General features: G+C 33.9%; 1 protein-coding gene across 6 annotated transcripts in view; it reads right to left on the bottom strand.

Moving 5' to 3' along the window:
• Nucleotides 1-8: 8 nt before the first annotated feature.
• TENT2 (terminal nucleotidyltransferase 2) overlaps nt 9-27,679 on the bottom strand; it is a 68,549-nt gene continuing 40,878 nt past the window's right edge. For all 6 annotated transcript variants that reach the window (XM_057307257.1, XM_057307258.1, XM_026498728.4 and 3 more), the window contains 5 exons: nt 23,813-23,856; nt 16,306-16,442; nt 8,872-8,963; nt 3,023-3,102; nt 9-1,470 (listed from right to left, as the gene is read on the bottom strand). In XM_057307257.1, coding sequence (XP_057163240.1) covers nt 1,396-1,470; nt 3,023-3,102; nt 8,872-8,963; nt 16,306-16,442; nt 23,813-23,856 — 428 coding nt within the window. In that variant the 3' untranslated portion in view covers nt 9-1,395. The remainder of the gene's footprint in view (nt 1,471-3,022; nt 3,103-8,871; nt 8,964-16,305; nt 16,443-23,812; nt 23,857-27,679) is intronic.

The following is a 27,679-nucleotide window of genomic DNA, read 5'->3' as shown; positions in this document are numbered from 1 at the left end:
ACCAACAATTTCCATATATAAACTTTATTCCATTTGACATCGTACAAAAATTTAAACTTAAAGAAGAAAATGAAAATATGCACCTTTACAAGTCAAAGAAAAGCAAAAGTCTTAGCATTTGAATTGGTCTGCAAAAACCCCAAATACATTAGAGGTACAAACTGTGCTACAGCAGGTCTAAAAGAAGTTGTACACAGTCTTTCTGAAAAAGTTAAAATTGTTTTCAAGATTACTTTTCATATTTAAATGTACAGGCACTGACCAATTTACAAATATTTACATAAACCAAATACAACCTTAATAAACACTGCAGCTTTTTTTTTTTTTAGCAGCCACCACTACTTCATGTGGAAAAAAATACTAAAAAAAGTTATCTTTACAAACATTATCTTTTATTTATAATAATTTTATGTCTTACCCAAAACATTTTATAGTGGCTTACTGCCTAAAAATTCCAGTTTAGATTACAATCCTATAATTGTATACAGAAAAAAATCTGATACTATCAATAGGATATAATCTCAACTTTGATCTTTCAGTTTCTGCTGTTTCATGTCACAGGGAAAATAAAAGCAAGAAAACATGAAATAAAGTAAAAGTGCACAATGCACTGAACTATCATAAAGCACAGGGGACTTATAATCTTTTCAAAATGTCTACAATGAACGAATTCTTTAAAACAATTTACTAACTGCTGAACAATACAGAATTAGTGCTCATATTACTACAGTGCAAAATGTACTGTTTTCAACAAAAAATTTAAAGCAATCTCAAGAGTACATCAAAGCACGTGAGGTACTAATGAAATGCTAATATAGACATACCCAAAGCCTCAGTCTATCCTGGTGAGTCAAGTGAAGACTTAAGGCAACTGTCCAGTATTTCATGCCTCTGCAGTGATTTCAGTGAAATAACAGATTTCATTTTGCTTCAAGTAACTGAATAACTGGCTTGAATCTTCACTTTACTAGAATAGACAGGCAACAAACTATCTACTGTACGTTATACATTAAGTATGTATGAATCAGTCCCTTTCCAAAATTCCACACATCTCTTCAGTATTAGCATGTGGTATAATTAATTGAAGTTATATCAAAACCTTTTATTTGTTCAGATAATTCCCCCAAAAATATTTTATCTGATCTCCTGAAAATTCATGCCATAATATTACTAATCAATGTAAACATTTTCAAAAATACATCTTTAAATCAAAGGGTTTTATTAGGAAATGTCATAATAAAATATGCAATCTTTATATAAGTATGTCCTCTTAAAAATAAAACATGAAAACAAGAACAATTAAAAAGAAACCATGATGGAGGTAAACAAAATGCATTATGATGTTAACTATTGTTCTTTATTTCTCAGAAGATTTTATTAAGAAAGAGAGGCCAGTTATCTTTTCAGGATAGCAGCTCTTAAAGGTAGTATACTGTTCAAATCTCTTTTGTTTTTCAATCTGTGCCATGACTGGGAGAGAAAGAAAAATCATTCTTAAAACACAAAATATAAGTGGAACAAAAGACTGAAAGGAAAGTTACTAGGATATTAATAGTGGTTCTCTCTAGGTGGTAAAATTGGGGTAATTTTTTTCTTTGTGTTTTTTTATCTCCCAAGTTTTAACATAGTAAAAGTATTGCTTCTGCCATCAGAAAAGGTTATTTAAAAGCCCTATACCTGTGTGATTCCAATTCATTAAAAAGAGAAATGGACATGGAGGTGGTACAAAAAAATACAATCGACAATATTCACATTTATTCACAGATTGAAACAATTTCATCTATAACAGCAAGGTAATTAAGACAAAACCTTTGGGTTTCAGAGGGTGTGAGAAGATTATTGCATCTAGTAAGCTTTTCAATCAAAAATAATATTATAGAGTAAATCTCTAATAAACCACTTTATACAGTTTTGAAAAAGAAGAGTAAATATAACTTGCAACAAAAAAAAGAAAAAAACTGAAATTCTTACTCAGAGGCTAAAAATCTGGTTCACTACTTGGAAACTACATATCCTTACAGTTTATTCTCACTTCAGCTGTTCAACTAACTGAAAGTATTGGTTTTATAGCTAATCAATCCTAAATGAAAGTTCACCCATCATAATCAGAGCTCATGCATCAACAATGTAGCAATGCTATTTTTGAGTTCTCAATTTGTTCTGACAGACAAAAATATTCCCTCTTGGATATTTGTTTTGCCCTGCAGAATTCCATTAATTTAAAATTTTCTAATCTGGCTGGCAAACTGAGAGGGCCTAATGTGGAAGGACAGCTTGTAATATGATACACTTGCATTTTTAATTATCATCAAAATAAAGTCCACTGTATGTCTAATGAGAAAGTATTCCTCTGAAATGACCTTCACAGTTTGCTGATCTTTTTTTTCAATGAAGCATTCTCTCCTATATGTCTCATAGTATATATTTCCATCAATGTGTTTCTACACTGTACTGTGGAACTCCTTGAAGAAAGAAACCACACCTAACAAAATCACTGATGAATCAATTCATACTGTGAACTAAAGAGCTAAATAATAAAAAACAGTTTATACACATGCGGCTGAAGTTTATATATACAAAATGCATGTGTATACAAACACACTGATTTTTTTAATTTCTCAAAATATAAACAAAGATAAAAAGGTGCTCAAGTTCACTGTTACGGTGGGGTATGCAGAAGAAAAATCATGGAACAAACATCAGCTTTCTTCTAAAGCTACACTAAGTTCCTTTAAATTTTAAGGAGAAATGAGTCTGTTAGGTTTTACTCACTCAATCTGAGAGCTTAATTGGCTCACTAAGGAAATGCTTACTTCCATCAAAGTAAAAGCCATGCGAATGAAAACAGATTTCTCTGAAGAAAAGTATGTCTGTCTATCAGGTAATAAATTCCCTATTATGCCACATTAATGACTTCATAAAACAGGAATCAGGGCTATTCTGTCGTATTACATATATTTTTTCATTTTCAACGCATACTGTTCCACTAACGTTTCTAGAGTTAATCTGATACATTATTTACCTTTAAAAATTGATCCTTGATCATGTCAAATTTCTGCTTCTCATGCACAGCTCTGGCTGTATTTGTTCCATCAAAAGGTTCTGCAATATTAAACATACATATAAACAAGAAATTATTAAAATTAGAACTTAAGTTTTTATATTAGATTGAACTATATGAAACTGCCAATATTTGATGACAGTTTTTAACCAAAATAGCAATTGCATATTGTGAAGCCTAATCTCTTATTAGATATAGGCATATAAAAATAGTTTTATTATGAACTGTTTAATAAGGTAGATAGAATTCGAGTGAGAGGGTAACTAAAAACAAAGTCATCAGCATAGGTATGTCAAGTCTAAATCACAAGAGTAAGACTTCTTTAGAATCACAGAGGGTCAAGGACCTATCCCTACCCTAAGGGAAACAAAAATAAGTTAAAGAAAAAAGAATTATCAGGGGCGCCTGGGTGGCACAGCGGTTGGGTGTCTGCCTTCGGCTCAGGGCGTGATCCTGGCGTTATGGGATCGAGCCCCACATCAGGCTCCTCCGCTATGAGCCTGCTTCTTCCTCTCCCACTCCCCCTGCTTGTGTTCCCTCTCTTGCTGGCTGTCTCTATCTCTGTCAAATAAATAAATAAAATCTTTAAAAAAAAAAAAAGAATTATCAAAAAGAATAAAACACTATACACAAAAAAGGTGGTCAATGTCAAATACCACAGAAAGGTAATTTTAAATTTAATTTTAATTTGAAAGATCTCGGATTTGTCCAGCAGGAGAAAGGTCACTACTTTTGTAAGCAGAGGTTTAATACTCATGAGGATAGAAAACAGTGCAGAGTTATGGTGTGAGTAGGTGGTTTAGAAAAAGATACAATGAGTACAGTAACTTGTAGGAGAAATTTGACAGTGAAGGAGAGAGAGAAACAGGAGAGCAAGTACAGAAGACAGGAAAAAAACAAAGGAAAAGTTTTTTATGTGTGTGTCTCCAACACTACCTTCCACGTCTTCACCCTCACCCCACTAACCCTTCACCCACAAGGTAGGAGAGAAGAGTCCATATATAGACATAAGGAACCTGTATGAGAAGACAAAGAAACTGAGGATGCTAGTGAGAAAAGAAAGATAACTAAAGGCATTAAAACGAGATGAGATAGCTGAAATAATGCCAAGAGTAGGTAAAAATTACTAGAGTTTAAGAATCTTGGCACTGGGGGCGCCTAGGTGGCTCTGTCAGTTAAGCACCTGATTCTTGATCTCAGCTCAGGTCTTGATCTCAGGGTCGTGAGTTCAAGCCCTACACTGGGCTCCACGTTGGGCGTGGAGCCTACTTAAAAAATAAAAAAAGGAATTTCGGCATGGTGAAAGAGGGGAAAAAAAGGACTTACAAGAGCCAGTAGAATCAAGAGTATTTTTCAAGGATGAGAAGAGCTATGTATGCTCTAAAGCTGAAAGAGAATCTGACGAGAGAGAAAGAAAATGAAGTTGCTAGAAGGAAGAAATGCAATTTAGGGGAAAGACCTGGAAAAAGTGTGGAAGAATAGGAAATCTGATGAAGAGGTTAACTCTAGATTTATCACATAATCTAAGCAGACCCATAATTTTAAAAAACTCCTTTTGTATATACATTTTTTGATTGCTTAAGAAGGCTATTTTCAAAAGGACTTTATTGTCACAGTATAGGCACACTCTTTTACTACACTTCACTTTATTGAACTTCACAGATACTATGCATTTTACAAATTGTCTATGGCAACCCTGTGTTGAGCAAGTCTAGCGGTGCCATTTTTACAACAGCATTTGCTCACTTTGTTGTCTCTATCATATTTTGGTAATTCTCATAATATTTCAAACTTTTCATCATTACTGTATCTGTTACAGTGATCTGTGATAAGCCGGCTTTGACGCTGTGATTATTGTAATTGTTCGTGGGCACCAGGACCACACCCACACAGGATGGCAAACTTGAGAAACGTTGTATGTGTTCTGACTGCTCCACCCAGTGGCCACTGCCCCACCTCCCTCTCCTCAGGCCTCGCTATTTTCCCTGAGACACATCAATATTGAAATTAGGCCAATTAATAACCCCACAATAGCCTTGACATATCCAAGTGAAGTAAAAGGAAGAGCTGCATATCTTTCACTTTAAATCAAAAGCTAGAAATGATTAAGCTTGGTGAAGAAGGCATGTTGAACACCAAGACAGACCAAAAGCTAGGCCTCTTGGACAAGTTAGCCAAGTTGTACATGCAAAGGAAAAGTTTCAGTGGTCTGGACAGAAGACCAAGTGGACACAACACTCCCTTAAGCCAAAACCTATTTAGAGTAAGGCCCTAACTCTCTTCAATTCTATGAAGGCTGAGAGAGGTGAGGAAGCTGCAGAAGAGAAGTCTGAAGCTAGCAGAGGTTGGTTTATGAGGCTTAAGGAGAGAAGTCATCTCCATAACATGAAAGTACAAGGCGAAGCAGCAAGTGCTGATGTAGAAGCTGTAGAAATTTACTCAGAAGATCTAGCTAAGATAATTCCCGAAGGTGGCTACATTAGCCAACAGATTTTCCATGTAAATGAAACAGTCTTATATTAGAAAAAGATGCCATCCAGGATTTTCATAACTAGAGAGAAGTCAAGGCCTGGCTTCAAAGTTTCAAAGGACAAGATCACTCTCTTATTAGGGGCGAATGCAGCTGATGACTTTAAGTTGAAGTCAAATTCATTTACCATTCTGAAAATCCTAGGGCCCTTAAGAATTATGCTGTATCTACTATGCCTGTGCTCCATAAATGGAACAACAAAGCCTGGATGACAGAGCACATCTGTTTACAATATATTATTTTAAGCCCACTTTTAAGACCTACTATTCAGAAAAAAAAATTCCTTTCAAAATATGACTGCTCCTTGACAATATACTTGGTCATCCAAGAGCCCTGATGGAGATATACAATGAGATTATTGTTTTCATGCCTGCTAACACAATATCCATTCTGCAGCCCAAGGATCAAGGAGCAACTTTCAAGTCTCATTACTTAAGAAATATATTTTGTAAGGCTATAACTGCCATAGGTAGTGATTTCCTTATGGATCTGGGCAAAGGCCACTGAAAACCTTCTAGAAAGGATTCACCATTCTAGATGCCATTAAGGACATTTGTGATTCACTGGAAGAGGTCAAAACATCAGCATTAACAGGACTTTGGAAGAAGCTGATTCCAACCCTAATGGATGACTTTGAGGGGTTCAAGACATCAGTGGAGAAGTAACTGCAGAGGTGGTGGAAACAGCAAGAGAACTAGAATTAGAAGTGAAACTTGAAGATGTGGCTGAATTGCTACCATCTCATGATAAACCTTGAGTGGATAGGACCTGCTTCTTGTAGATGAGCAAAAAAAGTGGTTTCCTGAGACAGAATCTACTCCTGGTGACAATACTGAAAAGACAACAAAGGATTCAAAGGACTAAAAATATTACATAAACTTAGTTGATAAAGGAGGGGCAGGGTTTGAGAGAATTGACTCCAATTTTGAAAGATGTTCTATGGGTAAAATGCTCTCACATGCTACAGAGAAATCATTTGTGAAAGGAAGAATCGATGCAGCAGACTTCACTGCTGTCACATTTTAAGAAATTGCCAGAGCCACCTCAACCTTCAGCACCATCACCCTGATCAGTCAGCAGCCATCAACATCAAGGCAAGACCCTCCATCAGCCAAAAGATTACAACTTGTTGAAAACACAGATGATGGGTAGCGTAGATGATGGGTAGCATTTTTTAGCAACAGTCTTCTTAAATTAAGATAAATACTTTATTCTTTTAGATATAATGCTATTGTGTATTTAACAGACTACAACATAGGGTAAACATAACTTTCACATGCACTGGGAAACCAAAAAAATTCATTTGACTCACTTTATTGCATTATTTGCTTTATTACAGTGGTCTGGAACTGAACCCACAATAAACTAAGATATGCCTGTGTTTTTTAATAGCATAATGCCATATGCCAAGCTATTGGATCACATCACACACAGCACAAGTATTTAATATTCAAAAGAACACAAGTAAATAAATAATATACACCCACTGTGCAATTTAACCAACCACCAAAGCAGGAAATTCAATTTCATATTCACAAGCTCTTAAAATGTTGCATATAATCCAAGATTAAAATATTCTAAATTTGATGTTTTCCTACAAACACTGAACTTTACACTTTATTCTTTTTTAACCTCAAAGTTTACAAAAGTCTTCAATTTAGCATCTTTGAGAAAAGTTTTGCTTCTTTTTTTTTTTTAATGATTTTTTATTATATTATGTTAGTCACCATACAGTACATCCCCGGTTTCCGATGTAAGGCTCGATGATTCATTAGTTGTGTATAACACCCAGTGCACCATGCAATACGTGCCCTCCTTACTACCCATCACCCGTCTATCCCATTCCCCCACCTCCCTCCCCTCTGAGGCCCTCAGTTTGTTTCTCATAGTCCATAGTCTCTCATGTTTCATTCCCCCTTCTGATTACCCCCCCTTTCTTTATCCCTTTCTTCCCCTACCGATCATCCTAGTTCTTATGTTCCATAGATGAGAGAAATCATATGATAGTTGTCTTTCTCTGCTTGACTTATTTCACTTAGCATTATCTCCTCCAGTGCCATCCATGTTGTAGCAAATGTTGAGAACTCGTTCTTTTTCATAGCTGAGTAATATTCCATTGTATATATGGACCACAACTTCTTAATCCAGTCATCTGTTGAAGGGCATCTCGGCTCCTTCTACGATTTAGCTATTGTGGACATTGCTGCTATGAACATTGGGGTGCATATGGCCCTTCTCTTTACTATGTCTGTATCTTTGGGGTAAACACCCAGTAGTGCAATGGCTGAATCATAGGGTAGCTCAATTTTTAACTTTTTAAGGGACCTCCACACTGTTTTCCAGAGTGGTTGTACCAACTTGCGAAAAGTTTTGCTTCTTGAAGTCAATCTCCCTCCAACTCAAAGAAATAATCAACTACACGTACATTAATTTTAGAGAACAGATTATCTTCAGGGCATTTAATTTTTAAAGTAAAATAAATTTCTATTCATAAAAATCTAGCTTGTGCATTAAGTATCAATATTTTAATTTTAAAAGAAATCATTTTATCTCAATGTAAGAATCATCACATAAAGATAGTATTTTCTTCAACCTTAAGTCATGAAATTGAGGTTCAATCAACTACAAGGAGGGATATGTAAAGACTGCTCAAATATTATGAACAAGAAGATTAAATGCCTAAATTCATATTTATTATTTTTTTACAGCTAAAGAATTATTTTTAAAAATTTAATGAAAATACTCAGCCATAAAAAAAATGAAATCTTGCTATTTGCAACAATGTGGATGGAGCTAGAGAGTATTATGCTAAGTGGAGTTAGTCAGAGAGACACAAATACCGTATGATTTTACTCCTATGTGGAAATTAAGAAACAAAATAAACGAACACAGAGAGGAAAAAAACAGAGAGGCCAACCAAGAAACAGACTGCTAACTACAGAGAACAAACTGATGGTCACCAGAGGGGAGGTGGGTGGAAGGATGGGTGAAATAGGTGATGGGGATTAAGGAGGGCACTTCTGATGAGCACCAGGTGTTGTATGGAAGTGCTGAATCACTGACTTCTACACACCTGAAACTAATATTACACTGTATTTTAACTGGAATTTAAATAAAAAAATGGAAGAAAAAAAAGAAGAAAATTTTACAACTAAAGACTTGTAAGCCAGAACATAAATGTATTACTTTTAACTGAAATACAAACTGGAATTATTCAAGTAATTCTCTTAGTACCATGGTGATAACCGGGTGGTAAATAAGTAGTTATGGGAAAATCTACCTTCTACACAGATGTATTTATTTCTCCATTCAATACCATCAGGCCTGGGAATGGCTTTGGCTTCACGAACTGAAATCATTTGACTGTTCCAGCTACAAGAAGAAAAACATAATTGTGTTAACTATTTTTTTAATTTTCCTTTTTATTGTATTTGTTATATAATGCTAAGTCCCATTCTAATTTTCTCACAGAATACTGAAACTTGCCTTGACCCTCAGCACCACAATCCCTATTTCCCCTTCTCCTTTTTTCTCCACAGCACTTATATTCTAACAATTTGCTTATTTTGTATGTTGTTTATTCTATGTCTCGCCCAAGCAGAATGAAAACGCCAAGATACGGATTTATGTATTTTTTTCACTGTTCAAATAGTTTCTTAGTATAAAGTAGGCGTTCAATACATACTTATTGAATAAATGAAGTAATATGAAAAATAAGAAAGTGTAAGCAAGCAAAAAACATCAAAATTATGTTCACTGTTAGCACCTCAGTAAGGATTTTTTATTTCTTGAGATGCAATCTTGTGTTGTTTTCTGCTATCATTAAATAATTTTTGTTTACTGCATGTTCACTTGTATGATTTGGGAGAAAATTTTACAATTATCCAAGAGAAGCCAGTAGATGCTCTTTCATGAAAAACTAATACTCTATGAAAACATACTGTTATTGCTATATAGGAGATGTAGCTATTAACAGTAAAGTTATATTCAAGTAAGACAATTTTTTATCAGCATGTCTGAAGGTAAATTGTTCAGTCTTTAGTATGTACTAACCTTACACTCTGTTTTTTAAAAATTTCTTTACAATTATAGTAGGTCTGCACAGGTACAGTTTTCTTTTTCTCAAGGAACACTAAAAATGTATGACCATTCAGCTTGTATGAAAGAGACAAATGCGTCTGGGAAATAGTTGATATATCTTTTTTCAGCCATATTTAGCTTTGCCCACCATTTCATTAAGAATAGAAAGACCAAGGTTTGGGACCTTCCAACTCCAACACTTATCCTACCCTTCCCTTATTTATCAGATAAAAGAATCCCTAAGAATATAATTGAGGGTCCAATATGGCATTTGTTTCTGGAAAATGGATTAATCTATGTTAAATATGCAAAAAAAATTGCATCTTGTGAAGTTTGATAATTAAAAAGGATCCCCTCAAAGTATGATTTTCTATTTTTTCTTATGAGGAGTACAATATAGAAATACTTTACAAAAACAACTTTAAGTTCTTTAAGAATACATATCAGAATTTATGCTTTATAAAAACTAAGTGGGTTATCAATGAGAAACAGTATTAATTACAGTAACATGTTTTAGATATTTCACGTACAGCAGCTCCCTTAGTATGAACTCCAAAGAGAAAAGAAGTACGCTGCTCTGTTGGTCCAAATGTGTTTCCAAACTTTTTTTAAAATAACAACCTAGGGGTGCCTGGCCGGCTCAGTCAATAGGTAGAACATGCAACTCTTGACGCTGGGGTTGTGAGTTCAGGCCCCACACTGGGTGTAGAGATTACTTAAATAAATTAATAAGTAACTAATAACAATAAAATAACAATGTTAAGGGGAGAGTTATATAACCACATGCCTGAACCCAAACATGATCACAGTAGAATTATACTTTGTGCTACTTTACTTTATACCACTTAAGATATATTTCACTAAGGAAATGAACTTTTCTCCTGAGACTACTTGTTTCTCACTGAACTTCTAGGACAGTTGAATCTGCAATAAAATTAAAATTGGAAACATTATGTTAAAAAAGGATAGACTTTTTTTCTTTCAGACAAGTTTAAAATCTTGAAATACTGTACCCTATTAAATTACAATTTTTACTTTCTTAAATCACAGGATTTCCTCCTCACCACCATACCTGTATGAAATCCAATCCTGAATTTACATTACATGCCAATACCTGGTTCTAAACTGGGTCACAGAAATATATGTGACATACCAATATTCACTTTATCATCCCTAACCAGGTATCATTTAAGCTTCAACCTATAATCAACCCAAATAATGCAGTTATTTAAGTGACTGTATCACCTGAAGTACTTCACAGAGAAAAAAAAAAATTTAAATCACTCTTCTTCAGGACTGACTCAATCTATTGCATTTTCAAAGTACTTTTAAATATTCCTAAATTACTAAATATTTGAAATCATAAAACCTGATATATATAATTTATATACTATTTTTCCTCTTAGAGTTGAATTTAAATGTAAAATTCCAATGACAATTTAGAAACATTTTCCCTAAATATTTCTTTAAAACAGATAGGCCCCAAATTAAGGGGACTTATACCATATTTTTCTACCATAATTTGTTTGCCATGTAAAAATCTGTTATTGTCACTCAATAATTAAAATAATTAAAATAAGATACAGTCTATAGAAGAGGAATGTATCAGAAAAAAACAAAGAGCTAATACTGAGCTTAATTTAATCTAAAATAGATTTGATAATATATGATAACCTTTTGAATGTAAAACTGGGCTTACCAACTCTACATTGGTAAGATGTTTGCTTCTTTTCTTCAGTAATGACAATGCCCTGCTACTGATCTATTAACTGTCTTCTAGCCATTCTTCTTGTGACTAAGTATTTTGTGACTATTTTGAAATAAATACTATGCTTACATTGGAACATTACAAATAAAAATTTAAGTCCAACAAAAAAAGTCAAAATTATGGGTCTGAACTATGTGGCTATATATTATACAAGACTAGTCAAATTAAGTGAACAAATATATACAGTTTCGTTTTATTATTAAGGGCTGGGAAGCAAACAGAAAATGTCAGGGATTTCAAACCTCATAAGCAAACAGAAAATTCTGCTCTAATCCCAGAGTTTTTTGTTTTGTTCTTCTGCCTGACCCTTTTTTCTACCTGACCCCTTACATGCTGGTGTCCATCAGGGCTTTGCCTCTTTCAATCCTCTCCTAATGCAACAGTACCCCTTCCAAGCTTTAACAGTTTGATGTTTCTTTCCCAAATCCTTTTCTCCAGCTCTACGTTGCTACTAAGCTCTAAGACAATTGTTGCAACTAACAATTGGAAACTGCGACCTGGATGTCCTACATGCATCCCTGCGCCCACGTTTTCAGGACTGAATTTAATACATTCGGTCAGTAGATGCTCTTTCACGCTTGCATTCCCCTCCCCCAACTCTCTTACCCTTCTTGCTGCACTCAACTTGGTTGATATACAACCATAATTAAATCTTTGTCTACGTCAATCCTTTCCCCTGCAGCTCAATGTGGCTGGAGAAAAATATGCAACCATTGTGACCTTTAAATTCATGATAACTTTAAATTCACTTTAAATTCATGATGACTCAGCTTAAAAGGATCCTAAATGCTACTACCCACCAAACATACTGTATTTCCACAGTTAATTCACTCCTTTACTCTCCTACAGGACAATTCATACTTTCCCTCATTTTTCAAATTTCCTCCCTCACAATGATTGCCAGGTGATGGCCATGCTTCATTTCACTAAAAAAACTAAAGCAACCAAAAGATAATTTCCATTACCTCTCACCACATCAACTCACTGGCATTCCTTTGAATCCATATACTCCACTTTTTCTTATTATTATTAATGCATCATATGTGCTCCTATCCCACTTGTGCTCTAGATTCCAACCTTTCTTGATTCAGAGAAGCGTACTATTCAACAATTTACTATCTTTTTCTGGTATCATCAATTTTGCCATCAAGATAGGTTATTTCTCCTTTCTAAAAACAAAGACTCAACCCCCACTTAACTCTCCAATTTCTACTCCATTTTTTCTGCTCCCCTTTACAAGTATATAAAGTCTACATATTACTAGTATCTGTCTATACACTCTCCTATCTGTATTTAACTCGTCCCTATTAGCTCTTGAGCCCATACCAATGAAGCTTTTTATCCCTATTTTTCCATAGGAACTGTTCCTGACAAAGGTCCAGTGGCCTCCACATGGACCAATGTTGCAATGGTCAGCTTTTAGTTCTTATCTTATACTTGATCCATCAAAAAATGTGACACAGATAATCACTCCTTCCCCCTTGAAACATTTTTTCCCCCTTTGGATTCTAAGACAACACATTCTATTGGTTTTCCTCCTATCTCAATGATCCTTCTTTTACAGACTATAAATTAGTTCCTTCTTATCCCTAACCTCATGTATATACAATTTGTTTGTTTAATGCCTATCTCTCCGTACTACATACTACAATGTAAGCTCCATGAAGACAAACACTTCTGCCTGTTTTAATTGCCATATCCCCAGTGCACACAAAAATAGCTTGATATATAGTAGGCACTCAATGATCTATTGATTAAATGAGAGGGGAAAAAATCAGAGTAAGAAAGGAGACAGTCAGAAAAATTGGGCCTTTGTAATTTCTTTAAAAAATGTATTTAAGTATGCAGGCATGCATTTTTAACACAAGGGATATGACTAGCAGTAATGGCATGTGATTAGGCATCCACGGAATAAACAGGATTACAAAATAGGTAACCTTTTAAGTTTCCTAGAATCTCTAGTACCTAGTGTAAGATTATTTAAAATTTAATTTTTTTTGTTTTGTTAAAATACAAAATGATTACATTCTGACTTTATTTTTTCCTAGTTTCTCTGAGCAACCTGATGCTTTTTTTTTGTTTATCAGTTCCCTGCTCCCAAGTACAGTTCTAGAAGCCTGGCTTCATTTGAGAAATTTGAGCAGCAAGGTTTAGGAGAAAGCCTCATGTGAGTGAAGTAGATAAGAAAATCTTAGTAATTTTTAAATGGCCATACAAAATTCCTGCAACATTTATACCACATACTCAAGCATCCCTTAACAGGCACTTAATTCTGTCTTCGAGTAAAAGAGAATTTTTTAATTGAATGTCTCAAAGTTCAGAAGAAAAATCCTTAAAAACATTTCTAACAGGGGGCGCCTGGGTGGCACAGCGGTTGGGTGTCTGCCTTCGGCTCAGGGCGTGATCCCGGCATTATGGGATCGAGCCCCACATCGGGCTCTTCTGCTATGAGCCTGCTTCTTCCTCTCCCACTCCCCCTGCTTGTGTTCCCTCTCTCGCTGGCTGTCTCTATCTCTGTCGAATAAATAAATAAAATCTTTAAAGAAAAAAAAAATTCTAACAGCTGCTAGAATTCCTTTGCACAGCACCTAGTTCACTGCCATGACTACAATCTTTTTTTTTTTTTAAAGATTTTATTTATTTATGTGACAGAGAGACAGCCAGCGAGAGAGGGAACACAGCAGGGGAGTTGGAGAGAAAGAAGCAGGCTCCCAGCGGAGGAGCCCGATGTGGGACTCGATCCCGGAATGCCGGGATCAAGCCCTGAGCCGAAGGCAGACGCTTAATGACTGCGCTACCGAGGCGCCCCCATGACTACTTTCTTGGCAGTGCTCCCTACAGTCGAATTTCTGAAAATAACTGGAATGAAACAATACACTTGACAAATGCACTGTATGATGAAAGAAAAGGTGAAGATGTCTCCTAGATCGTGTATCATAGTGAAAACAAATGCATCCAAAAGCTCAAAACCTCTTTTGAAGTCTCAGCATCCTAGCCAGTATCAACTGGCACAACCAGCTAGTTGCTGTTAATACTAAACTAATAAACAAACCTGTTCATCTACCATTTTGTTTCAGTCCAACAAAGCAGCTGACTTTCAAGGCACTGGTATCTAGATGCTCTAATCCTAAACTATACATGGTAGAAATATACCTTTTTTCTATGAATCCTTTTCCCTCTCTGCAAACTTCCCTAATTTACGATAGAAAAGACAATGTCAATATATTCTAACAATTGAGAATGTGGTTTTGGAGTCAGACCTGAGACTGAATCCCAATTCTCTCATTATCTAGCTGTACTGCCATGGGCAAGTTTCAAGTACACAAATTCCCTAGGCCTCACAAGCAGTTACTATGAGGCTTAAATGAGATAATACACAAGAATCACTCAGCGTACTATAGGACACTAAGTAAATACTCACGAAACATCAGCTATTGTTACTGCAGCATCTTACAAATCCTGACTCTAGAATAACTTTTACAGTGTCTTATAATCTTAAATTTTTTCTCATCTTATAAATGAAGGCTCCTTCCTTTCTATCCTTGTTGTCTGGACTTACACTCTGGTCCTAGTCATCTTTAACGATGATTATTATAACTTCATTCTTATTGAACTACTTTCCACCAGCCCTTTTCCTGCTTTTTTTCTTAACCTGATTCAGTAACTTTTAAGCCATCTTAAGGATCTTTGCAACATGTCTATAACCTTACCCTCTGCTTCAAAATTATTTATTTATAGCAAGAATTTTTCAAGTACCCACTCTCTAGCACTGGGCTAGGTAATGGAGATACAACTGTAAACAAAACAGACACAGTCTGGTGAAAGCTTTGCTTTGAGGAATTTAAGTAACAGTACTTCTTTCATGCCCTATGTTTCAAATCATCTATGAGTCAAATTTCTTTAGAGCTACTACACCATAGCAAATAAGGCAATACCAACACTGCAGTAAAGTACCATAGTTAAGAGTATGAATTTTGCAGTCAAAACTATCAGAAATACTCCCCCTGACTAGCTGTGTGATTTGGGGCAAGTTTCTTCACCTCTCTGTATATGTGCTTCACTGGTAAAATGGGCATGATATAATATCGCATCATATGGCTACTATGTAAATAAGAAGATATACATAATCTGTTGGGAACAGTTTTTCCCAGCTCGTAATAACAATTTATAACAAATGCTATTATTACTCCCCTCTCCAATCTTTTCAAAATGGTACCCTGTGGTTAATGTATCCCCCTCCTTTAACTTCATAAAACTGCTAAGTCCTTTCTCTTCCCCACATTTCAAGCTTTTTTGAGCTGCAATTCCTAACCCCACTCTATCTGGACTTCTAGGACTCCCTTAGGAACGTTCAATTAAGTCCAGTCTAATTATATACACTGTATAGTGTTCCATGTTTACATGTTACCCTCAGAAGAAAGGGCAAAAAAAGGAAAGAGTATTCCTTGATTTTTATATACTAACACAACTATTCAGATATCAAGCAGATCTTTTCCCAAGTTTGTCTTAGCTGTGTTTTTTACTATAAATCTTAACTTCCCAAAAACAGATGTTTCAAACTATACAGCACCTCTACAGGGCCAACATAAACATTTATCCAGGCCCTGCTATGAAAAGAGGGAGCTAAACATAAGGCAGGATCACTACTCAAATCAACTAAAACTGGGCTTACTGAACTATCATTTTTCACTAGATAGGAATATAAAATCAATTTAGTTTCTAATAATTAATCATTAGATATAAATTTTATAAATTACACATTTCTGGACAAGTTTGGAGCACTGAAATGAACAAACACAGCTTCTGACCAAAAGTGTAGCATTCACATATGTAAATGAATAAAACATAATCTAATGTTTCACTTACTCAAATTCTGTAGCATAATATTTAAGAAAGCCCAGTAAGAGGTCCCCAAGGTTTGATTCATTCTTCGAGAGGTAAGGAGGAACATTACATGGAGCTTGATGTACAAGGTGCAGCTGTATAGCAGGACTAAAAGATTCCTGTCAGAAAGAAAAATGGGGAAATATAAAGCCATTTAAAACAGAAACTAAAAACTTCACAAATCCTGATCTAATGCTCTCTGAAGAAGAGAGAAGAACTCTTCTTTATGTTGGCAGTTTGGAAATTCGAAGATTTTCTTCCACTAAAGATTTCACCGGTGTTTGCAGTATGCCAGAAAGTACCTAAAAAACTAAGACATTCTAAACCCTGGCTGAGATATATCACTCATTTAACCAAGTGGATCCCTACAGTAGTAAGAGATTTTTTAACTCATAAATAAATCCTCACTGTACATACCAAGATTTCATCAAATAACATATAGATTTCTTTATAAATGTTCCTCCTTCTTAAGTGCCTCTACAAGGAGAAGGTGTACTTTATAAAGATTATTATCAAGCACAAGGTAAGAGCATTTTCTAACTGCCACGTAAAACTTCTCTTAGAGGCCATAAAAGTAACTCATATATGAATAGTAGTTACACCAATTTTAAGATTTTTTAAATTTTGTTTTATTTTATTTTTGTATTTTATATCTTAATGGGAAGAGAAGACAGACACTCAACATGAATTGAACTTGAAAAGACAGAGAGGGCAGGGAAAAGACAAGAAACTAAGCAACAAGCAATATTCAGCAAACTTTTACCACAGTATTCATAAAGGAAGGTATTATTTGCTTGTAATCCACACACAAACAACACACTTATCAGAAAGAATACTAATGGGTACTTATTCTTTCTTGCATAAACTATGCCATTCATTTTCATATCTGATCCTTCCTCTATTAGCAGCAAGTTCTGGCTCTAAAACATACTAAATGAACTACAGAGATTCTCAAGTAATACATACCCAAATGTTAGAAAACACTTTTTAAGGTAATTTGCACAATTGCCAAGATAGGTTTTCTACATTCCCCTTTGCCATCAGAGCAATAATAGATTTTTTTTTCTTTTTAAGGCAACTGGTTAAGGGATGACCGCTATTAAGGTTCCCAAATACCTAACAAATCAACCTTGGGTTTACAGACATCAATTCAATTAGTAATCCAACTTTAAAAAACAGAGGCTCCCCAAATAACTAAACTGTAATACAGAGAAATAGGATAGTGCATCTAGTTAAAAATCTTCAGGAAAAATAGCAAAAAAAATAAAAAATTCCCTCCCCTGTCCTATTACCTAAAATTCTATCCATAATTTTTAACTACCAAGAAGTAATTACCTTTCTTTCAGAACACAACCACAGTTCAAAAAGCTGACACTCCTAAACTTCGGACTTCCCCTTACACTTCTAGCAGATTTAGTATTATATTATGAGACAAGTAGAAATCTAAACTGTCTCTAAGACTAGGGGGAGTTAGGAAAGAAGTCTCAATCTATAATAAAGAGTAGAAGCAGAAGGAAGAGCAGGCATACTGTCTCTACCACCCTTTGTCTTTTAATTGTTAAGTGTAAAACTGGACTTAGGACAGTATTTTAAAATGTAAAATGTCAGTATTATTTTCTGGCTAATTTAACAAAAAGGTATAACCTGAGTTCAAATGACAAGGAAGAGGGGGTCACTGTTTAATAGCTTCCACTCTGAAAGCTTCTTACTAATTTTGACTTCTACGACATATCACAGTAAGCATTCAATTTATTAACTGATACTAAAATAGAACAGTCATTTTCTTATCTTAAGTCTAAACCTATTTTAAACCTCTTTTAAAATTTCTATTTTGTTCAATAATTAAAGAAAAAGACCGGCAATTGTAGATTAACACTGAAGAGTTGTGAGACCTACTCTACTAAAATGGTGAATGACTTTGAACCAACAATTTGATCAGTCTCCTCTTAGTGCCACTATGCTTTTTCACGGTCATATACTAAAGGGCCATGTCATACATACTACATACTGGGGGAAAACTGAAGGAGAAATCCAAACTTAAAATAAAGGGGGGGTCTAAAAGATGGTACGAGTTAACAGAAATTCCATTTAACCATCAGAAATCCCCATTTTTGATCATCATTAACATTACAGAAAGATTCTCTGTTTCAAGAAAAATTTCATCAAAGATTTTTTTTAAAAAAGGAAGTTCCCTATTACATATGTACTTAAGAATAATATACATTATTTTGGATAGGATATGGGTGGGCAAAACTTAGGCTAACATATTAGAAAACACACAAAGACCAATTCAAAAGCCAAAGCAATTACAACCTAAATCCATGGAAACCCAATTTAACTGATACAATGTAACATCTATTTCTTAAAGCAATTGAGGTGGGGATTACTGACACTTACTGCTCTTTGTTTTTAATGTGGGGAAGACATCTTTATTACTTTTTAAGGTTATATCTTATTTGGGGCCTCTAATAACCAAATCTGTAATGACTTAATCCTGAAAACATTTTCCAATTGATATTTAAATGCTAACATTTTTCAAGATAGGTATCTTCCTTTTCTTCCTTCAATCAACGCCAAGTTAAGAAAAATTTTAATGAGCAACCCCTTGAAAAACAACTGCAAAGTCTCACTTTTTTGCTCATACAACTATCTACCAAAAATGATAAAAACATCTTTTGCCAAATTTCATTATTTTCTGAACCTTCAAAGTTTGAAATTTGGACAATTAACCACTTTCTGGAATAGATTGGCTAAACTTTCGCTTGATAAACTGTTCTTTAAAAAGATACATGCCTTAGGGGCATCTGGGTGGCTCAAGTTGGGCAGCCTTCTCTTGATTTCCATTCAGGTCAGGATCTCAGGGTCGTGAGGTCAGGCTCTGCACTCAGCACAGAATCTACTCAAGATTCTCTCTCTCTCTCTCCCTCTTCCTCTGCCCCTCCCCCTGCTTGCATACACACTCACGCTCTCTCAATAAATTTCTTATTTTTTTAAAGATTTTATTTTACTTTAGAGAGAGGGAGTGGGTGAGTGGGATGAGAGGCAGAGGGAGAGAGAGAGGAAGCTGACTCCCTGCATGGGGCTCCACACTCAGCTCGGAGTCTACCTGAGATTCTCTCTTTCCCTCTCTGTCTGCCCTGCCCCATGTGCGTGCATATGCACAATCTCTGTAAATAAATACATAAATAAAATATTTTTTTAAAAAAATACATGCCTTAAATAAAGGATGACTATTTTCTACCTCCAAGCAAACAAATTTAAGTTACATACTATTCTAACAATATGAATTGTTAGGCCCTGGATATAAATGTTGAGGAAGGTCTCAAAGAAAAAGATAACTGATAACAGAGCTTAAGCAGAGTTCTGACTGAAAAGAGAAAGAGCTAAATGATAAACTAAAGTTCTACTAAGCTTTCTTAATTGTATGCGGATTACCATTGATCTGGTAATAACATGTTAAAGACTGATCATTAAATTCTTTAAATTATATTTGCTTTTAAAGTTTTTGAAAGCTTTTTCTGAAAGCTTTTAAAGTTTTAAAGTCAACATAAGTATCAAAAAGCAGAAGTACTATAATGAAGTAGTCAAAAACATGAGCTTGGGAGTCAGATCTAGCTTTGAAACCTATTAGCTATATGAACTTAATCAAGTTAGTTTCCAAATGTTCAGCTTCTTCATCTATAAGAAAAATAACAGTACTCATAGAACTGTAATGAGGATTAAATGATACTATGTATGTAAAGCATAGCAGCAATAGTATTACCTGTATATTTATTATTTAGTATATGCCAGGCATCATTATTGTAACTGTGTAATTCATACAACTGTATAATACAACAATGCAGTATGGTTACCTCCTGAAAAATGTATTATTTCAAAATTAACTTCCTTATAACTTTTAAAATGTAAGTAATATCAACTTTAAAAGAATGTTTTTTATCATTAAAACACACTTCACCAAAATTTTTAAATTTGTCTTTTTAAAGGTATTCATTTATAGCCTGTTTTACATAACTAAAATCCTTCATCATATTATATTCATTTTAAAACTGAAAAAAGTTGCTATATCTATATGTGTATACATATTTATACATGTAAAATTTAATATATTTTCAATATATAACTGCACAGAAGAACTCTACATTCTCAGAATTCCTAATCTCATAACTATAAAGATGGCTTTCTGGAATATGAAGATACCATTAGGGAAAGAAACAAATATAAGTTATCTCATAAATCTCCACCTAAATAAATCTAGGTAAATCTTATAATACGCTCACATTAAAATAAAGAGCCCTTCATAAGCTTAACCTAAGTTTATATATTTAAACTCTCTCAACTTCATTGCTTTAACTCAATAGTAAATATTTGCTCTCTATCACTCATGTAGCTTTTTTAAGTCAATAAGAATTAAGTAGTAATAATAATGCTGTATTATGATATAGCTTTTGAAGATAAAGATATGGTTACAGTCTTTCATCCCTTTCTTTCCTAATTTTGTATCCTAACAGAAATGAAATACCATACCCACTTTTAAAATAAATATATTACCATAATTTGAGAAAATATGAAAATAACTTTAAAAAGCATAATACACTGAACAAATGTTATTCTATTCCAAAGTTTTTATCCTATTTTTTAATTCTACTTAACTATATTAGAGAAGCTCAAAATTTAAAAGAACCTTGTTCCTTTGTAAAATAACAAAGGTTTTTTTTTTTGTTACTATAAAGTTTTAAGTCATTCTCAAACTTATTTATACAAGCTGAAATTTTGTCATACATGTTGTTCTTAAAGAAAGGTATATCTGTATAAGAACAATCAGATATACACAAACTGTAAAAAGCAACAGAAACTAGATGAAATAATATATAAGTGAATGCTACTTTCATTTTGTCTTTCTTAGGCAGCACAGAATAACAGAAAAAATATCAGTTTCTGGATCCATAATTTGTGACTATACAGCTTGAATTAATAATGTAACCTTCCTAAGACTTAGTTTCTTCATCTCTGAACCAAGGATAATAGTAATTATACTAAGTATGATACTACACTTGTTTAGGATTAAGATAATATATAAGGGGCGCCTGGGTGGCTCAGTCGTTAAGCGTCTGCCTTTGGCTCAGGGCGTGATCCCAGCGTTCTGGGATCGAGCCCCATGTCAGGCTCATCCTCTGAGAGACTGCTTCTTCCTCTCCCACTCCCCTTGCTTGTGTTCACCCTCTCACTGGCTGTCTCTTTGTCAAACAAATAAATAAAATCTTTAAAATAAAATTACTTTAAAAAAAAAAGATGATATATAAAAATTTATAGAGTGCTGACATAAAAGAGATACCAAGTAAGTGACAGTTAGTAGTAATAAGTAAGTTGCTTTGTTACATTAGATGGACCACTGACAAAAGTGCTCTACTGATCAATTAGCTTACAGGTTTCAGATAAAATTTAAAATCCTGTTAGAGTGGATAGTAAGTCCTTACCCATGTAAGCATCAACCTTATAGTAAAGATAATGTACTTTAAATATTTATGATAATGTAATCACACCTGAAAGCATATTAAGACATTCTTAAATCTAGCAAGTCTTGCTATTAGTATTTTTTAAGGCCTTGGGGCTGGACTAGTATTAAATCTATTTCCCTGTTACAGGTATAAAAATAAGATTATTAGCAAAACAGGGATGGAGAGTATAGGATGAGATGGTGTATGTGAGGAGAAGTCAGGACTCTGTCATGGGGGAAAGCTAGATAATGAGAAACATGAAGCAGAAGTGTAAAAAAAGAAAAAAATGAGGCTCTTCAAACTAGAATATACCAGTAAGAACCTGGGTATCTTATGATAAAAGCAATACGTCCGTTCTGTTCTCCAGCATAGTGCATTACGCTGAGATTTCATTAGTATTTTATATTAGTAAAAAGAGTGCATGCAACGAAGGTTGTAAGTGAGATTTCTGTAGAAGCGTGTTCCATACACAATAGACTCTTTAAAGGATAAGTTTAACTATTAGACGCTTTGTATGCTAAAAAATATACAGTTCTTTCTATACTGAAACCTAGGTCTTAACAAAAAAGTTGAGACAAAAAAATGAAATAGTAAAAACCCAGTCATCATCTTCAACCTTTCAGGATAAGCTAAAGAATCAATACTTTATTGCAGGGAGAAAATCATTCAAGGATAAGGCCAAAAGTTCAAGTTACTTTTATTTCTACACTTTCTGATGCTTTCATTTCCATAACGTTTATGAAAGCATAAATTCACTATAATAGTTCTTCATAATAGCAGAAATTAGTTTTCAAAATGAGGAAGATAAGATGTCCAGACTCCAAAAGATTCCTATAGATGGTGTCTTTACCTGATCACCCATCACAACTGGGAAGCCCCCATACAGCAAAACTCTATTACAGTGAAACTTTTATTATTCAGCACCTTGCATGTATGCATTACAATAATAGCCCATGTTCAAAAACAAGAACATCAGTTCTTCTCAATTATCAAAGATTAAGTTATATTTAATTTAGATTCCAGGTCAGGTAGATTTAGTATTTTGTATGATACAGACAGAATAAGTGTGTCCTTTGAAAACTGATCACTCAAGCTAGATATTACATTTTCCAATTTGACTATTTAGTAAGTTTATAAAACAGCTCTTTTTGTAACTTTATAAAACTAACAGCTAAAAATTATACAGTTTCAGAAGGTTAAACATTCTAAACGGATAGTTTAAATATTATTCCCAAATAAAACCAGGAATAAAAATGACTATGAAGGAAAACAGAAACAGCAGGACTATAAAACAAGGAAACAGAATTCTGGAAAAAAGAACACAAAAAGGTGGAAAAGAAACAACAGTATAAAACACTGTGAATATGCATATTACCTAGGTTTTTCTCAACTCAAACTGAGTATACCAAACTTTTCCTAGTAAGCACCCTTTATTAATGCTTCCAATTAACTTCAGGAGTCTTAATATTATACACACAAAGAGTACACTAATGTTACTTCTCTTGGTGTATTACTTGGTAAAATCAAATGAAAGATAAAATGATTATCAAATTGTTCAAATTCTTAATTTTTTCCACTGCTTTCAAAGTATACATACTGAAAACTTCTGAGTTACTAACTAAAGAAATTCTATAAAACTGTATTTTAAAATAGCATGAAGAAAATTAGAATGAGCCTAACTGAGCCTTGACCAATTGAGTATATTTAATTGCTGTTAGTGATAATCATGAGCATCATGTGAAAAATTCTACCATTTACATAAATAACCAGACTGTCTGCCAATAACCAAATAAAATACCACAGTCTTCAAAAAAAAGTATATGAAATATTTTTAATATGTTAGTGGCCAACTCCTCAGCCTATATAGAAAATGTTATCATATACTTAGAAGGTAACTATTACACCTTTTATATTCACATTAATACTGCATAATATAGTTCCACATATACTTGTCATAATATGTATTATAATAATTTATAAGAAACACTTACTGGGTAAATTTTTTGGATGGATGGAAGGATGGGTTCAGGTAGGGCTATAAAAAAAAAAAGTTTAAAGCTTCCGTGATTCACATAATTCATTTTACAAAGCAATAATTTGTCAGCTACACCCCAGGTATAAGGGTTTCTGCTTAAATTCAACAGTTTCCATGTATTTTGTGAATTAATTCTGATCCCTAAAAATTTAAATTCCATATATATCTAAGCTGATAACTTAAGCTTTGTTAATAAACTAAGTATATTTCTATGTAAACCAATGTTCCTTACATGGTTTTAGAAAAATAGGCCATCAATGGACACACAATCATTTGGTCCAACATCAGACACACACATGAAATAAGCAAGACAAGGATTGTTCTACAGATACTGAATGAACATTGTTAAGATGGATGTAGCTATCAAAAAGAAAGTTTTTAAATACAGTCCAATGGTACTGTATCATGAAAGAATAACAGCTGTATCATAATTGTCCCTTTATTTTTAATTTCTTCTAATAAACAATAATACCAAAACTTAGAAAGTTTCAGAAAATAGAGCTATTGGGGAAAAAAAAATGAAAAAAAACTTCAACTTCAAAATTTTTAAAAAGAAGCCTCACCAAAGTTTAGGAATATAAATCAGGATATTTATACCAATTTGCTATAAAAAAATAAAAATTTCGGGGCGCCTGGGTGGCACAGCGGTTAAGCGTCTGCCTTCGGCTCAGGGCGTGATCCCAGCGTTATGGGATCGAGCCCCACATCAGGCTCCTCAGCTATGAGCCTGCTTCTTCCTCTCCCACTCCCCCTGCTTGTGTTCCCTCTCTCGCTGGCTGTCTCTATCTCTGTCGAATAAATAAATAAAATCTTTGAAAAAACAAAAATAAAAATAAATTTAAAAATTTCATATAAGGGAATCATTATCTTCTATGTTACTTTCTTTTTAATTGTCATTCTTCATTCTCTAATAGTCACCAAAATCCAACCTCATTAAATGCATTAACAGTAATTTCACATCATTATAGTAGAAATGGAATAACATGAAAAGTGCTTAATAGTCACAATTTAAAAAACTGTAAAACACAATGTCTTGAGTATGGTAAGATACAGGTAATGTATTTTCACGATTTCTTTAAGATTAAACACCAAATATAACACTAAATGATAAGCTATGTATTTAAGAATTAGAAATACATTGTATATAATTAGGTAAATTCAGTAACCATCGTTACCTTTAATTTGAAATTTACCAAAAACCTTTTTAAATGACTTCTGGAATACATTAATATACATATAATCAACCATTATTACCAACTTACATAATCTCCAACTATGATTATAAATGTATAAATTCCTATTGCATAGTATTTAAATTTCTCTTCTATATCATGCTTCATTCCCAAGTTGAAATTAGAATAAAATAAAATTTCATGAAACGCTGGAATGTTCACTGTGATTGAGGGGGAAAACTTATTACTTACCAGAACCACTCTTAGGAAGTAAAAATATTTTTTCCCAGAGGCATTCAAATGCTCAAAATTCTAGAAGATCCTACAAATAAACTCAAGCCCCAGTTACTTTAATTCTAAAAGTCTTTACATTCATATAATATTTTTACTGACTTTCTAATAAGAATTTTTGCTATAATACAGAAGTCAAACTAGAAAATATTACTAGAAATTAGTTTACTTAATTAAAAACCTGAATTCCTTTCTCACTGAATACTCCTGGTAAAGTACAATTATAATTTAAAAAATGATAAAGAAAAGGTTAAAGAGAATTAGAAAAAATATTTTATCTCATTCTAGAACCATAACTAGAATGCTAGAAGAGAAAAAATAAATACTAACCACTGGATTAGGGTCTTTCAAAAGACAAAGAGCCTTTCTAAGCAATTTGAGGGGCATCCAGATGGCTCAGTCAGTTAAGCACCTACTCTTGATTTCGGCTCAGGTCATGATCTCAAGGTCATGGGATCAAGCACCCCATGGGGCTCCACAGAGAGCTTAAGATTCTCTCTCCCCATCCTGCTGCCTCTCCCCCACTCACGCTCACTCTCGGATGCGCCTTCTCTCTCTACATCAAAATAAATAATAATAAAAAATAGGTAAACAGAACTAAGCAATTTGGAAATTTTGGGGGAGGCAGGGATATCATTCAGTAAATCCCTTGTCTGACAACCTTACAGATTTAAAAACACTAGTCACCTGTGAAAAGAAATAAAAGAACATTTATAGTAGAGTGAGGAAGCCCTGAAAGGGAATACAGTATACCTTGCATTCCCTAATAGGAAGCAGCTTACTTCACACACCCCAGCAGGATGAAGAAAGACTTTTTCCTTGCCCAGCAACAGCCCAACCAATGAGAATCCAGAGAAAACAACCTCTTCCAGCTTCCTCCCTTTTCTCTAAAGGCAAGTCCCTGGCCTCCATTCTCTGGACCTGCCAATGGTTGGGTCACCAGTTTGCTTGTACTGAACTGAAATTCCTCTGCTATTCTTGAATAAACTCATTGTGCCAGTAAAAGAAAAAAAAAGAAAACTGGCTCTTTTGTTTTTCAAAGCCAACACATTAAGAGCAACTGGTATACTGTGGCAGTTATTTATTAACACTATCCTCATAGTAACCTCAAAGCCTTCAGCAGTTTTGCAAATGTTTGTTTTACTCAAAGCGAAACACATTCAGGAAGAATCTGGCTGTAACATCTATTTTTATCAAAATTCTGGACTTCAATCTTTTAAACTTCTCTCTCAAAAGCAAAATAAAACAAAACTTAGTACTGCAGTATCTGATCAACTGATAATGCTTTCAGATCAACTGATAACTACTCTGTTAAGATTTTATTTTGCTTACATTTCAGATGAGGGCTTTCTGGTCAAGCCCCCACAAATTTATACATAAAAATATTCCATTCTGATTCATCAAAAATTCAACCAAAAAGAAAGGCAAATCTTCAACAACACTAAGCAACAATTCTGAAATCAAAAACCATTTTAAAATGCCTGAGATAATTCTGGACCTGGTAACATAGAAAATATTCTATGAATATTCGTTCATATTATTATTTATAACCAATTGATACTTTTGCCTTTTTATTATTCATCTTAGAGTGCCATTAAAAACTCTTCTCATTGGGTTTTTTACCCCTTATACTTTCATCAGTCACCTTTCAAGCATACATAGTCTATTACTGACTGTTGAAATTTATCCTAGAAAATGCTTTAATCTTTTTCAACCTTTCTACATAAAGAAGACTGTTCCCTTTCTCTATTCATGGCAAAAAAGATATTAAAAGCATTGAAGAAGTTAAATGAAACTTAAAAGTCCATCCAATCCAACTATTCCTGTTACAGATAAGAATATTAAGACCAGAAAGGTAGAATAATTTGGCCAAAATCACAAACACTACTTCACTATGGCATGACTGGAACTGCTTTCAGAACTCCTGTATGATTTAAAAAAAAAAAAAAATGCAGCTACTTATTTCAATCTAATTTCTTCTAGTGAAGGGCAGCTTAAATTTATAATATAAATTAATATATTAATATATAAAGTATAATACAGTTATACTTCAGCTCTGCATAGGTAAAGGTCCTTTAACAAAGACCCAGAAGCAGTTGATGAGAGTGCCATTAATTACAAACCATCTCAGTAAATGGGACTTCTTTGTCAAAAATAAAATACATTTAACAAAATCTAAGCAAAATTTTAGCATGATTTCTGAACACTGGTAAAATACTAACATCTGAACTTTCAACTTGCTTACCAAACCACCTTGGGGAATTTGTGATTAAAGTACATTTTTCTTTTTTTTCCCCAAGATTTATTTATTTGAGAGAGAGAGAAGGGGAAGAGGGAGAAAATCTCAAGCAGACTCCCTG

Source organism: Ursus arctos, unplaced genomic scaffold (genome assembly GCF_023065955.2).
Source record: "Ursus arctos isolate Adak ecotype North America unplaced genomic scaffold, UrsArc2.0 scaffold_5, whole genome shotgun sequence".
Taxonomy (NCBI): Eukaryota; Metazoa; Chordata; class Mammalia; order Carnivora; family Ursidae; genus Ursus; species Ursus arctos.
Note: the sequence above shows the minus strand (reverse complement) of the source record. Positions and strands in the feature narration are given on the sequence as shown.